The following is a 14,306-nucleotide window of genomic DNA, read 5'->3' as shown; positions in this document are numbered from 1 at the left end:
TGATGGGACATGTCAGTTACACAGACAAAACTGGACCACTTCATAAGGTAGGCATTTAATACAGACAAATCAAGTTCACACATCTAGGAATAAAAAGAACATAAGTCACACTTACAAGATGGTAGACTGTCCTGAAAAGCAGTAACTCTGAAAAGGACTTTGAGGGTCACAGTAGATAACCAACTGAATATCAACCTCTAGTACAATGCCAGAACTAAGAGAGTAAACAGGAAGTGTATTACCTTTGTATTTGGTTACTAGTGAGATCATTACTGAAATGGTATAGCCAATTCTGGAGTTCACACTTCTAAAAGAATCTGGGGAAATCTGCAAGGATTCAGAAAAGAGCTAAAAGAACGATCTGAGGACTAGAATACATACCTTATAATGAGTGACTCAAGAGGAGCAGTCTACTTAGAAAGAAAGTTAAGAGGAGCCTATCAGTCTACAGGTACCTACATGGGGAAGAGACTTCTGCTAAAACAGTTCTTTAGTATGAAAGAAGAGACTAAGCAGGGCCAAAGGTTGGAAGCTGAAGCTAGACAAATTCAAACTAGAAATAAAGGGTGCAAATTTTAAACAGTTAAAGTAATTAGTCATTGGAGCAACCCGTCTACGGATGTGATGGATCCTCCATCACTTGAAGTCTTTGAATAAAGATGTCATTCTAAAATAAATGCAATAGTTTAAACAACTTAAGGGCTTGATGCAGAAGTTATTGGATGAGGATCCTTGGGCTGTGTTATAAAGGGTCAGACTAGATGATGTGGCTGTAAGAATCCATTAAAATATTCCTTGAGATGCAGTTACTGTGAGTGATACGGAGGTGGAGGAAAACACACAAAAAGAGAATAATGGAAGTCAAGGAGAAAGCAGTACATGCTTATTAGGCACCTGGACATGAAGCTTGTCCCAGCTTGTGAAATCAATGGAGAAATAAAAACGTGAGACATACAGCAAGGTATAGAAGCTAGCATTTCCTTCCAACAGTTTGAGACAAGCCCACTGAAATATGCCTTCACACTCCTCTCCAGATGTTCTCTTAACCCCCCAGCCCTGACCTGAGTTCAGGTGTACTAGGTAGTTCTCCATAACTAGAGCAAATACTGTACAAATGTGATCACTTTCTCCTACATATTCTTCTTGTTCATCCAAGCAGTCTATTCAGAGCATTAGGGATCTATGCCAGAAAACAGCCATTTTGGAAGGAACAGCAAATGGAAGGACTTTCCATGTTAAACAATATCTTATACTGTACAGTTCACTACAGGTAAGTACCAAGAGGTTAATCCCTTGGGTTTGGTATGCATTGTCTTCATAAAGGGCCTGCAAGTTGGCAGCATATTTCTACTACCAATGTACCAACTCTTCCACAAACTAAAGGTGATTAGTGTTCACACAAAAATTAAGATCAGTCATCTCTAGAAACAGTATATTGTATCCATCTTTGTTTGCATATCAGAAACCGTTCAAACAAAAAATTTACACTAAAGTAGTTTGACTGTACTAATAAACTAAGTGAATAAACTAAGTGAATAAACTAAGAAAAGTGCAGTTATGGTGAGAACAGTGAATTTATAAACAGGCCCTTTCATTAATCAGATCTGTTCCCAATAGGTATTAAAATCAAAACTCCTTACCACTTTGGTGACAAGGATGTTTTTACTATGGGTACGTCCAGACTACCCGCCGAACTGGCAGGTAGTGATCGATCTATCAAGGATCGATATATCGCATTTTGTCTAGACATGATATATCGATCCCTGAACACGCTACCGTCGACTCTGGAACTCCACCAGGGCGAGCAGAAGTAGTGGAGTCGAAGGGGGAGATGCGGCTGTCCATCCTGTGCTGTGAGGATGGGAGGCAAGTCGAAATAAGATACGTCGACTTCAGCTACGCTATTCCTGTAGCTGAAGTTGCGTATCTTACATCGACACCCCCCTCCCCGAGTGTAGACCAGGGGTATGTTATAACAGTATTAACCTTGAAGAGCTATTTGTGAAAGAACAAGCTGGATTCTTTCCTGACTCAGATTGCTTCATTCGGTGATTCGTTAAGTTCCAGAACTCATTACTGATGATTAGGGCTCTGTGTCTGTCATGGAGGTTGTGGAATACCGTGACTTTCCGCAACCTCTATGACTTCTGAAGTGGCCAATGGTCCCAGGGACAGCGGAAGCAGCCACAGCTCAGCGGCCCCCGGCAGCACTCCAGGGGCAGCCGGAGCAACTGCTGCTCAGCACCCCTCCCCCCTAGTGTTGCAGCCCCTGCCCCTCCTAGAGCAGCAGCCCCTACCTCTCCTAGAGCAGCAGACCCCCAGGGGCACCCCCAAGTAGCAGACCCTCCCTGGGGGCCCTCCCAGATAAGATTTAGTCAGGGGTATTTATAGTATAAGTCACGGATAAGTCATGGGGCTGTGAATTTTCGTTTATTGCCCGTGATGTGTCCATGACTTTTAAAAAAAACACTCATGACTAAATCGTAACATTACTAATGAAAGACAAGCTAGAAAGAACCCAATTTGACTTGCAGATTTCACACTAATGGCAACTAAACAGGATGGATATATAGATAAATCGATAGATAGATAAACACTAAATGAAATTTGATCAAGAATCACTGACAGAACCCTAATGCCAGCTTCACAATTTTTCAGAAATTAAATTTACTTTAAGTTATAATGCTTGCTTCTAAACGAAGGGCAGTAAAGGGATAGCATGAATTGTGTTTAGTCTTCCAGACAGACTTTAAACAAATTTCATCTTACAAGATGAAATATTCGCTACCATTTATGATTTAAGCAAACTTAATACTTGCTCTAATGAAAGTAACAATTATGTCTTACAACTTAATTACAAATGCTTATACAGGCTGAAACTACCTACACACTTGAAGTTTTATAGTTTTCATGACTTTCATTAACAGGATCCAGATATCAGAGATGAAATCCAACTTTAAAGGAAACTAGAAGTCAGAGTTGAAATAATTAGTAATTATACAGAGGTCCTGAAAATTCTTATTTTTGGTCCATTCAGTTTCCACAACCAAGTGACAAGAGTCAACCAGTTTGGCAAAGTGACTCATGAAACGCAGAAGCTGAAACAGAGATGATTGATTGATACTGATGAAATCCTCAGTATGCAAAAAATAGAATAGTACATCCCTATGCTCATTTTGCCGGCAACCAATAAGTCAAGTTTACATCTCACGTTCCATCAGTAATCCAAGCAATTTTAAACAGCAACAGAAAGTTACAATCCCCTCATTGTCACTGGAAGGATTAGGCTGGCTCAAAATAATGAGAAAAAAAAGCTAATCCTGATGTAAATGACTTTGCTCAACCACCTTGGTAACAATGACAAGGTTAACGCAAAAAATCAAATTCCTTATAAAGATTTAGTGAAGTAACCAAACAGTCATGAGAAAAAGCAATTCAAGACACAAGGGTAGATTTTTTTTTTTTTTTTAAGTGTAGTACCAAGCCATGCTAGACAATTCCAATTAACAGGTACAGAAGAAGGGTTATTCTTACAATTTCAAGTAGCACAAAGGCTTAAAAAAAGCTTTATAAATTAATGTAGGATTCTTTTAATTTGTTTTGAGCGCAACAGTGAAGCAAGTTTAACCTCAGTTAACCCAAAGACACAGTTCTGGTAAAAAAAACCAAAGAATATCAAGAATGGATTCTATAATATTTCACTACATGCCCTTAAACACAGTCCCAAAAGCTTTGTGTCCTCTAAAACACAGACCTTCCAAGGGGAAGCTTTTCTTTTGTCTCTAGTAAAACTAAAACCAGAACAGGATGAAGAATTCAAGCATAGTTTGTTGTAAGTCAAAGAGCAAATAATCATGGATACCAAATTTAGTAGCAACATGTGGTAATGTTACTTCTGGTAGCTTTGTTACTTACCTCCACTTGCTGATTCTTGCTCTTCCCCTTCGGGAAACATAGCCTGGCTTGGTAAGCTATTCCTAGAACGAGTGACTGACTCTAAATGTGAAGCCCTTCCCAATAGAGATAGCTCATCTAGCACCTCTCCCTCTTTGGCCTCCAAATCTGATTTTGAAGTGGTTAATTGTTTTATGTTACCTGGTGCCATTAAGCTATTTGGGTTATTTAAACAGGCTACAGTACCACTGTCCAGACTTAATACTCTGGCACGACTCTTCACACTGTGAGTACTAGAAGTTCGACGTGTTGAACGTTTTTTGCTAATTCCTTCAGAGCCTAAATGGGCTTTGTGGGTGTTCGAGTCTGCGCCTCCTCTTTCTTTAATGTATTTGGTCTTTAGAGCATTGTACTTTCCCTCAGGAGACTGACATGAATGGGAAGTGGTGCTGGAAGAGCTATCACTGCTGAACTGGTGAGCTGACTGCATGCTTGAGGTCCTGCTCAAGTCACTCTGATCACTGGAGTCCTCGTCATGACAAAACACAGCACTTTGAGGTTTGGTTCCAGACGCGCCTCGAAAGGAAATGTATTCCCTATGCCGGCTTGAGTCAAAACTACTAGCCCGCTTTTTTCCTGTCCGTCTCCTGCTCGATTTATGAACAGAGGCTGTCCGATGGATTAAGCTAGAGGATTTAGGTCGTACATCTCCTTCCTTTTGTTTACCACCTGTTTCTTTACAAGTTCTTGAATCAACTAAGGCAGCCAATTTCTCACTCTGATCATCTCGTGTTTCAGCAGCCTTCCCAGGTGGCCTGTCTACTTGTGTAGTCAGTTCATTGGCATGTGGGTTCTTATTGGCTTCTTCTGAAGCAGAGGCACTAAGACCCCTTTGACTGTGTATCTCATCGGATGTGTTGGAATCCTTTGTTTCTTGAACACCACTATTAGTGCTCATTTCTACAGCAGTTCTTTCACTACTAGATCTTTTATCTGTAGCAGAGCTACTGTCATCCTCTGAGTCAATACAGCAGTCCTTTCTCTTGCTGGTCTCGCTCTCTTCTCTAGGAGACTCCTCATGCTCTGACAACACATTTTCTACATGAGTTGAACTGGTGTGCTCACTTTTGTAGCTACTGATGGTACTGTTAGTGTCACGATCAATTCCACTGCAATAGCTTTCTGTTGAACCACTACTCCTACCACTCAGGCTTCTCAGACTGTCCACGCTTTTCTCTGCTTTCAAAGATTTGCTCTTCCCACTCTTGGCCAGCGGCTGGGGGCTGCTACTTTTCAGGACGTCATCTAACTGAAAGACTCCTGAAATACAAGAGTTCCCAGCTAAGGATTCTTTAGATCCACAATGGGGTTTGGAAGCTTCCAACTCACTGACTGGATCTAGTCCTCGTCTTTGCTGATAGAGAGGAAAGTCATTTAGAGAAGCATCTGGAAAAGCAACAGCAGAGCTAGAGGTCCTTGGCACACCTCGTGGTCTGTGATCTTTTCTATAGGAGTGGGAATGCAAAGGTACAAGAGAAGCCATTTCAGTGTCACATGCACTAGATAGAGACTGATCCACATGGTGGTTGTTTGGGAGGCACACTTTATCACTGTTGTCCCTTGGCAAATCCTGTCCAGAGGATAACGAAGGCTGGATGGAGACAAAGGAGTCATTGGAGATCAGATGAAGAATCTTCTGATCAGCTGCCAAATCTGTGTAAGTGTACATTTGAAAATATTAAAGTCAGCAAGACATACAACTTTGCTTTTCTACTACTAGATTACAAAAGAAACAGTTCAGTGAAAAGTTAGTTACTTGCTATGACAGTAAAAGTTTTACAGGTCCAGTTAGCTAGCCTGCAGCATTTCAGGTTCTGGGAGACTTGTTGAGCAGTAAATTAGTAGATAATGCCAGCAAAAATACAAATATTGCTGCAGCACTCATGTGAGAGTTAAACATGGGCTACATTACCAAACAGTAAGAGTAAGACAGGACTGTGTCAAGACAGAGCACAGTTGTACATCATTTGTACTGAGAGTTATACATCTTCAATACTTGGACAGAACAGAATTATTAAACATTATGTCCCATCACACCTTATTATTGAAGGTCAAAAAAGTGATTCCTCTACTTTAGTGATCTTTGTCAGACTTAATGTTCTTTGATGCAGTATGTGCATCAAGTCCCTTTTTTTGTAAAAAAGGATCAGATCTGCTCCTTTGCAGGAAAATATAGTAAATGTGACTACATTCACAATCTTACAGAAATTTTAAAAAGTGATCAAAGCAGTCACTGCAGTAAGACTCCATGACTGAAGTGACTAAAGTAGATCCAAAAAGCATAGAGAAAAACCCATCAAGTGCATTAGTTTCCTACCATAGACTATAAAATGCTCATATTAACAAATCTGCATGCACTGTCAGCAAACAGCTTGATCACACTCCACCTGAAGGGGAAGTTATTAGAATTCTTCTAAACTGCAGTGCTGAATCCCAGATTTAGGTATACAAGTAGTTACTACTCATTCAAAACTGAACTGCAGCTCTACTCTGGAAAAATGGTGCTGTAAAAAGAGCATCATGTGTCGTCATGTGTCTCAACAACTGTAGTATTACGTGCACTAAAGTTACAATTATTTATATTATATTTAGAGAAAGATTTTTTCCTTCTGCCTGCCTTGCAGAAAGCATCAAGAGTGAAGCTCTTTTCCTTCTTGTGCATTACCACCAATATAGAAGACCTGGAGACCAAATCAGACCAACACAATTACCAGCCCTCACTGTTTACAGTGGGTTCATACAAGTGTAATTAACTGATTGGAACTTAATACATAGTAGCTCTGCCTATGCACAAGAAGGAGCAGAATCCAGATAACTCTCAGCTAGCACTGCAGAGCTGGAGTAGAAAGCCTGAAACTTGTCAGTGAGGCAAACAGTCGTGACTCTGAATACACAGGGAACCTACCTATTGGTAGGAGCGAAAGTAACTTAAAGGACTTACCGGTACACCGAGTCCTGAGCAGGTGCGTGGCCTCAAGCAGAAGAGGCAGGGCATCAACTAGAAGAGGCGGGGTCTTTCAATATTTAAAGGCCCTGGGACTCCGGCTGTGGCTGGGAGCCCCTTGGCCTTTAAATGATCCCAGAGCTACCAGCTGCAGAGGCGGCTGGGAGCCCTGGGGCTCCAGGGTGAATTAAAGGGCCCCAAGCTACTCCGGGGCAGCAGGCCTCCAGCAGGGATTTAAAAGGGCCAGTACTCCTGCCACTGAGGAGAGCCCCGGGCCCTTTAAAGCGCTGCTAGAGCCCTGCCGCCACTGGGGTAGTGGCAGCGGGGCTTGGGTGGCGCTTTAAAGGACCCGGGGCTCCCCACAGTGGCCGGAGCCCCTGGCCCTTTAAATCACCTCCAGGGCTCCAGTAGCCGGGCTCGGGCAGGGATTTAAAGGGCCCAGTGCTCATAAGAACGACCGTACTGGATCAGACCAAAGGTCCATCTAGCCCAGAAGCCTGTCTACTGACAGTGGGCAATGCCAGGTGCCCCAGAGGGAGTGAACCTAACAGGTAATGATCAAGTGATCTCTCTCCTGCCATCCATTTCCACCCTCTGACAAACAGAGGCAAGGGACACCATTCCTTACCCATCCTGGCTAATAGCCATTTATGGACTTAACCACTATGAATTTACCTAGTTCTCTTTTAAACATTGTTATAGTCCTAGCCTTCACAACCTCTTTAGCAAGGAGTTCCACAAGTTGACTGTGCGGTGTGTGGTGAAGAACTTCCTTTTATTTGTTTTAAACCTGGTGCCCATTAATTTCATTTGGTGGCCTCTAGTTCTTGTATTATGGGAATAAGTAAATAACTTTTCCTTATCTACTTTCTCCACATCACTCATGATTTTATATACCTCTATCATATCCCTCTTTAGTCTCCTCTTTTCCAAGCTAAAGAGTCTTAGCCTCTTTAATCTCTTCTCATATGGGACCCGTTCCAAACCCTTAATCATTTTAGTTGCCCTTCTTTGAACCTTTTCTAGTGCTAGTATATCTCTTTTGAGATGAGGAGACCACATCTGTATGCAGTATTCGAGATGTGGGCGTACCATCGATTTATATAAGGGCAATATCTTATTCTCTATCCCCTTTTTAATGATTCCTAACATCTGGTTTGCTTTTTTGACTGCCTCTGCACACTGCGTGGACGCCTTCAGAGTACTATCCATGATGACTCCAAGATCTCTTTCCTGATTAGCTGTAGCTAAATTAGCCCCCATCATATTGTATGTATAGTTGGGATTATTTTTTCCCAATGTGTATTAGTTTACATTTATCCACATTAAATTTCATTTGCCATTTTGTTGCCAAATCACTTAGTTTTGTGAGATCTTTTGAAGTTCTTCACAGTCTGCTTTGGTCTTAACTATCTTGAGCAGTTTAGTATCGTCTGCAAACGTTGCCACCTCACTGTTTACCCCTTTCTCCGGATCATTTATGAATAAACTGAATAGGACTGGTCCTAGGACTGACCTTTGGGGAACACCACTAGTTACCCCTCTCCATTCTGAACATTTACCATTTATTCCTACCCTTTGTTCCCTGTCTTTTAACCAGTTCTCAATCCATGAAATGATCTTCCCTTTTAACCCATGACAACTTAATTTACAGAAGAGCCTTTGGTGAGGGACCTTGTCAAAGGCTTTCTGGAAATCTAAGTACACTATGTCCACTGGATCCCCCTTATCCACGTTTGTTAACCCCTTCAAAGAACTCTAATAGATTAGTAAGACACGATTTCCCTTTACAGAAACCATGTTGACTTTTGCCCAACAATTTATGTTCTTCTGTGTGTCTGACAATTTTATTCTTTACGATTGTTTCAACTAATTTGCCTGGCACTGATGTTAGATTTACCAGTCTGTAATTGCCGGGATCACCTCTAGAGCCCTTTTTAAATATTGACGTTATGTTAGCTATCGTCCAGTCACTGGGTACAGAAGCCGGATTTAAAAGGACAGGTTACAAATCATAGTTAATAGTTCTGCAACTTCACATTTGAGTTCTTTCCGAACTCTTGGGTGTATGCCATCTGGTCCTGGTGACTTGTTAATGTTAAGTTTATCAATTAATTCCAAAACCACCTCCTCTAGTGACAATTCAATCTGTGACAGTTCCTCAGATCTGTCACCTACAAAACATGACTCAGGTTTGGGAACTTCCCTAGCATCCTCAGCCATGAAGACTGAAGCAAAGAATCCATTTAGTTTCTCCACAATGACTTTATCGTCTTTAAGAGCTCCTTTTATATCTCAATCATGCAGGGGCCTCACTGGTTGTTTAGCAGGCTTCCTGCTTTTGACGTATTTAAAAAACATTTTATTACTATCCTTTTGAGTTTTTGCTCCGGATGCTGTGGGGAGCCTCGGGCCCTTTAAAGTGCTGCTCAAGCCCAGCTGCTGGAGCTCCAGCAGCGCTTTAAAGGGCCCGGGACTCCCCGCAGTGGCTGGAGCTGTGGGCTCTTTAAATCACCACCGAGGAAGCTGGTCCAGTCTGGCACACCTTACCGGCTCTTGCCGGTATGCCATACCATACCAGCTTACTTTCACCTCTGCCTACTGGGTAAGATGGTGCAATTTATACTTAGGCATTACTTAGGTGCACTACTCCTCTGAAGTATGACTAAGGGCTTGTCTACATCAGAAAGTTGCAGCGCTGGTGAGGGAGTTACAGCGCTGCAACTTTGAAGGTGTACACATCTGCAGGGCACCACCAGCGCTGCAACTCCCTGTTTGCAGCGCTGGCCGTACTCCCGTTTTGTCTCGGGTGTAGAGGATCCAGCGCTGGTGATCCAGCGCTGGTAATCCAATGTAGACACTTACCAGCGCTTTTCTTGACCTCCGTGGAAGGAGGAAGCCTCTGGTAATCAAGCTGGTCTCCTTTCCCGGTTTGCTCTCTCGTTCCCGGAGCCCAGAGCAAGCAGGTCTCCTTCCCTGCGGTTTGCTGGGTGGCTCCGGGAACGAGAGAGCAAACCGCGGCGAAGCGGGTCTCCTTTCCCGGTTTGCTCTCTCGTTCCCGGAGCCCCGAGCAAGCAGGTCTCCAACCCTGCGGTTTGCTGGGTGGCTCCGGGAACGAGAGAGCAAACCGCGGCGAAGCGGGTCTCCTTTCCCGGTTTGCTCTCTCGTTCCCGGAGCCCAGAGCAAGCAGGTCTCCTTCCCTGCGGTTTGCTGGGTGGCTCCGGGAACGAGAGAGCAAACCGCGGCGAAGCGGGTCTCCTTTCCCGGTTTGCTCTCTCGTTCCCGGAGCCCAGAGCAAGCAGGTCTCCTTCCCTGCGGTTTGCTGGGTGGCTCCGGGAACGAGAGAGCAAACCGCGGCGAAGCGGGTCTCCTTTCCCGGTTTGCTCTCGCGTTCCCGGAGCCCCGAGCAAGCAGGTCTCCTTCCCTGCGGTTTGCTGGGTGGCTCCGGGAACGCGAGAGCAAACCGCGGCGAAGCGGGTCTCCTTTCCCGGTTTGCTCTCTCGTTCCCGGAGCCCAGAGCAAGCAGGTCTCCTTCCCTGCGGTTTGCTGGGTGGCTCCGGGAACGAGAGAGCAAACCGCGGCGAAGCGGGTCTCCTTTCCCGGTTTGCTCTCGCGTTCCCGGAGCCCCGAGCAAGCAGGTCTCCTTCCCTGCGGTTTGCTGGGTGGCTCCGGGAACGAGAGAGCAAACCGCGGCGAAGCGGGTCTCCTTTCCCGGTTTGCTCTCTCGTTCCCGGAGCCCAGAGCAAGCAGGTCTCCTTCCCTGCGGTTTGCTGGGTGGCTCCGGGAACGAGAGAGCAAACCGCGGCGAAGCGGGTCTCCTTTCCCGGTTTGCTCTCGCGTTCCCGGAGCCCCGAGCAAGCAGGTCTCCTTCCCTGCGGTTTGCTGGGTGGCTCCGGGAACGCGAGAGCAAACCGCGGCGAAGCGGGTCTCCTTTCCCGGTTTGCTCTCTCGTTCCCGGAACCCCCTTTGAAGCCGCCCAACAGCACTGCAGTGTGGCCACATCTAACACCACTTGCAGCGCTGGTTGCTGTAAGTGTGGCCACTCTGCAGCGCTGGCCCTATACAGCTGTACTAATACAGCTGTAACAACCAGCGCTGCAAAACTTTAGATGTAGACATGGCCTAAGAGAAGTCACCATGAAAAAATTCTCTAGGCTGCAAGTTTATACTAAACTTCACATCTAACAAGATTTTTTCATGGAGTTATAAACCCATGAAAACAGGCTTAAAAATAAAACTACTGACAACCATAGAATATAAGTTAACATGCAATGAAAGGATGCACGATCATACATTTTCAGGCATCACAGTAATAGTTCTCACACATACTGCTACAACATACAGTTTCTGATCCTGCAAGCAGTTTGCTGTAAATATGCCCTCAAATACAAAAACCCATTCCAAAATCTTACTAACCTTTTGTAAGTTGTACCTAACTATACCAGTGTCATGCCTTTTAAAGAGTTTTCAGTGGCAAAGGGGCAGAACATACAGCATACATCCAATACCCTTTGGACGATGCCAGGAAATTGAGCATGCATGCAGAGGGTGAACTTCAGAGGATGCACACTGTATACCCAAAAGGCTTACTGTAATTAATTAAGAAAAGGAGAAAATCCAAGACACCATCTTGTTTGGTTCCATCTAAAAAATAAATGAATTATCCACATTCTGTCCAGCAGTATCAATAGTGACACAGCATGAGCTTCATGCAACTCAGGTGACCAAATGTCCCGGTTTTATAAGGACAGCCCTGATATCTGGGGCTTTGTCTTGTATACCCCCCACCCCCATCCTGATTTTTCACACTTGCTATCTGGTCACCCTACGTGTAACAGACTGACATTTAACTGAAGTGTTAGGTTTTTTGGTATGACCAACTAGGAGGTTTTGAGTTGTTTTAAACTAACATTTATTAAAGTGACATTAGGAGGACTGAATAGCCTCAATGAAGTGCATACTGATATAGAAGTTTTATGGCAATCATGGACCATAATGCCAGATTAAAGCATAATAAACCCAAAGTCTTACCTTGTTCTTCACTCCCTTCTTTACAAAGACTACAACTCCGGCCAAGACTTAAACTGATATCATCAGACGTCTTCGCAGTGTCAGTATCTCCTATATATTGTAAAACGCATATTAGTGCTCAAAATATTAACTTTTAAATCTATTGAGGGTACACATTTTTAAAATATTTCACTTAAAAGTAAGATGCTAAACATAAGATTCAAAATTTGCACTAAGACCTCAGCTTAGTCACTTTGCTTGAAAATGTTTTAACTACCACAATTAAGTAACATAAGATTACTGTAATAGAAAGGAATTGGAGAAAAGTGTCTACTTTATCAGTTTGTTTTACTTCGTGTATAAGCAGATTCTGCTTTTGATTGTGTGGGTCTTCAATATAGCAAGTGGGAAAGGAAAAGGATATTCTTTTAGAGAGAAATAGGAAAATGAAAGCCTCCTGAAAATTTAGTTTTGCTCAGAGGTAGGTGAAATACCTGAAGCTACTTTTTAAAGAATATTTACTGGATTGTAAATTTACAATATCCCTTAAAATAAGCTTGAAATGCAAATTCACAAAATAGCAATCATGTCAATTCTCTAACAGGAGACGGAGCATATTAGGAGTTTGCCAGGTAATGCAGTAAGCTAGGTTAATCATGCTAACTTGACTGTATTTTGCAGACAGTAAGTTATTTGCTTTGAACAGTTTAGGTGTTTTGTTGCCTATTTTTGAAAGCAACATTCTGATTAATGAAGACTAGCAGAAACAAAATACTATGACTTTCCCTGAGCCTTGTTTACATCAGGGTTTTTAGCCACTGGAATAAAGTACAGACACAACACACTGGTATAAACTGTGATTAACACTGCTGCAGCTTCAACAGTTTGAAGCCATGTTAACCTGCACTGGTACAAGACAGTTTACACCAGTGTACAGCTTCTCTAACAGAATTTTGCACAAATACAGCCACACTAGTGGCTAAACACTGTTGAAGGGTGAACAGAACCATCAAGAGGATAAAAATGTACATAGATTAACTAGCAGGGCAGGGAAGAAAACCACTTATTTCCTTATTTAAATTTAAAAGTTGCACATTTAAGGAGGTCACCTTCCATTTTGCCTGTTACAAATAACCTTTCTCACTAAAATGCATTTTAAAATAGCTATTCTGGACAATACTACTTCTCTCCTTATTTGTTGGATGCTTAGCATCCAGTAATATTAAGTTAAAGTATTGCAGCAGGTGGAACAACCGCTGCGGGGTAAGTAATAAATGAGTATTTGAAAGGATAGAGAGTGAGGGAGGAGAAAATAAGTCAAGTAAGCGCCTTTCAGGAAGTGAGACATAAATTTCTATGCTTTCCTTTCCCAGAGAAGTTTAAAAAAGTTTCTCTGCACTTGTAATCACAACGCCCAAAGAATTAAGAATGTTTTCAAGTCAGCAGGCAGCATACTCACCCATCCCTATAACAATGGCAGGCTGAAAGGTAAAGATGGTGGACAGGATTTGGAAACACCACATCGAAACTGATTTGAAATGCTCCTGCAAGGCAATATCAAGGATAGACAGAATCTTACCTTTGATGGTTGCTGCTGTTCCAAGACGAGCTAATCCTGATCCAATCTGGAAACAGCGCATTTTAAAAATAAGAAAAAACAGAGTAAGCCTTTTCTGAGTTACATGGCAACTGTAGTTTCATAGTGCTGCAATGTGTACATTATTTACTTATACACGTAAGGGAGATTTCCAAAGGCACAAATGGGAGGTTAGGTGCCAGAAGTTGGGCACCTAACAGTCCTTCGTGTCTTCACAACTGTCTGTGAATGGTAAGCCATCTAATTTATTATTCAAGAGTTAACACTAAGGCTCTAATTTGAAATATTATGGATCCCACAATATTAGGCTTCCATCACAATTTTAGCTTACTTTGCACAGTACACAATTTAGCATATATTTTGAATTTTGCAACACACTTTCTCAATTAATACAGTAGAACCCCATTTATATGAGCTAACAGGGGCTGGGGCTCCTGATGTCAACCAGGCATTAATGATAGTAAAATAGTTGAAGCAAAATGTCTGGTTATCAAAAAAAATATGCATAACAATACTTGAGTGCTTATACTGCTCCAGCAAATTTTTCTTAAACGAATAGGTCTTCTCTGGCTTTTTCAAATTACTGCAATTAATAAAGATCCATTATTATTTTTTTCATGATTTTCCATTTCTCGTCTGCAACTCTGCTGCAATTACTTGACAGTCATCCCACAATCCAAGTAGGGCCTTAGTTATTACGAAGTTGCATTCTTTTCTTTATACCTATTGGAAGTAGTGACTTCAGTCTTTTAAATATGTAGATTTTAACCTGACAGCTTCCCTATAAATTATCCTATTGAA

General features: G+C 42.6%; 1 protein-coding gene across 5 annotated transcripts in view; it reads right to left on the bottom strand.

The window, feature by feature from the left end:
* Nucleotides 1-14,306, bottom strand: part of PCNX1 (pecanex 1) — a 133,142-nt gene that overhangs the window by 100,178 nt on the left and 18,658 nt on the right. For 4 of the 5 annotated variants that reach the window (XM_050953398.1, XM_050953399.1, XM_050953400.1 and 1 more), the window contains exons 4-6: nucleotides 13,488-13,533; nucleotides 11,930-12,019; nucleotides 3,916-5,607 (exon numbers count right to left, since the gene is read on the bottom strand). In XM_050953398.1, coding sequence (XP_050809355.1) covers nucleotides 3,916-5,607; nucleotides 11,930-12,019; nucleotides 13,488-13,533 — 1,828 coding nt within the window. The remainder of the gene's footprint in view (nucleotides 1-3,915; nucleotides 5,608-11,929; nucleotides 12,020-13,487; nucleotides 13,534-14,306) is intronic. The other variant, XM_050953402.1, reaches the window with a different exon arrangement.

The sequence above is a fragment of the Gopherus flavomarginatus genome, chromosome 5 (assembly GCF_025201925.1).
Source record: "Gopherus flavomarginatus isolate rGopFla2 chromosome 5, rGopFla2.mat.asm, whole genome shotgun sequence".
NCBI lineage: Eukaryota > Metazoa > Chordata > Testudines > Testudinidae > Gopherus > Gopherus flavomarginatus.
The sequence above is the reverse complement of the archived record's forward strand: the minus strand, read 5'-3'. Positions and strand labels throughout refer to the sequence as shown.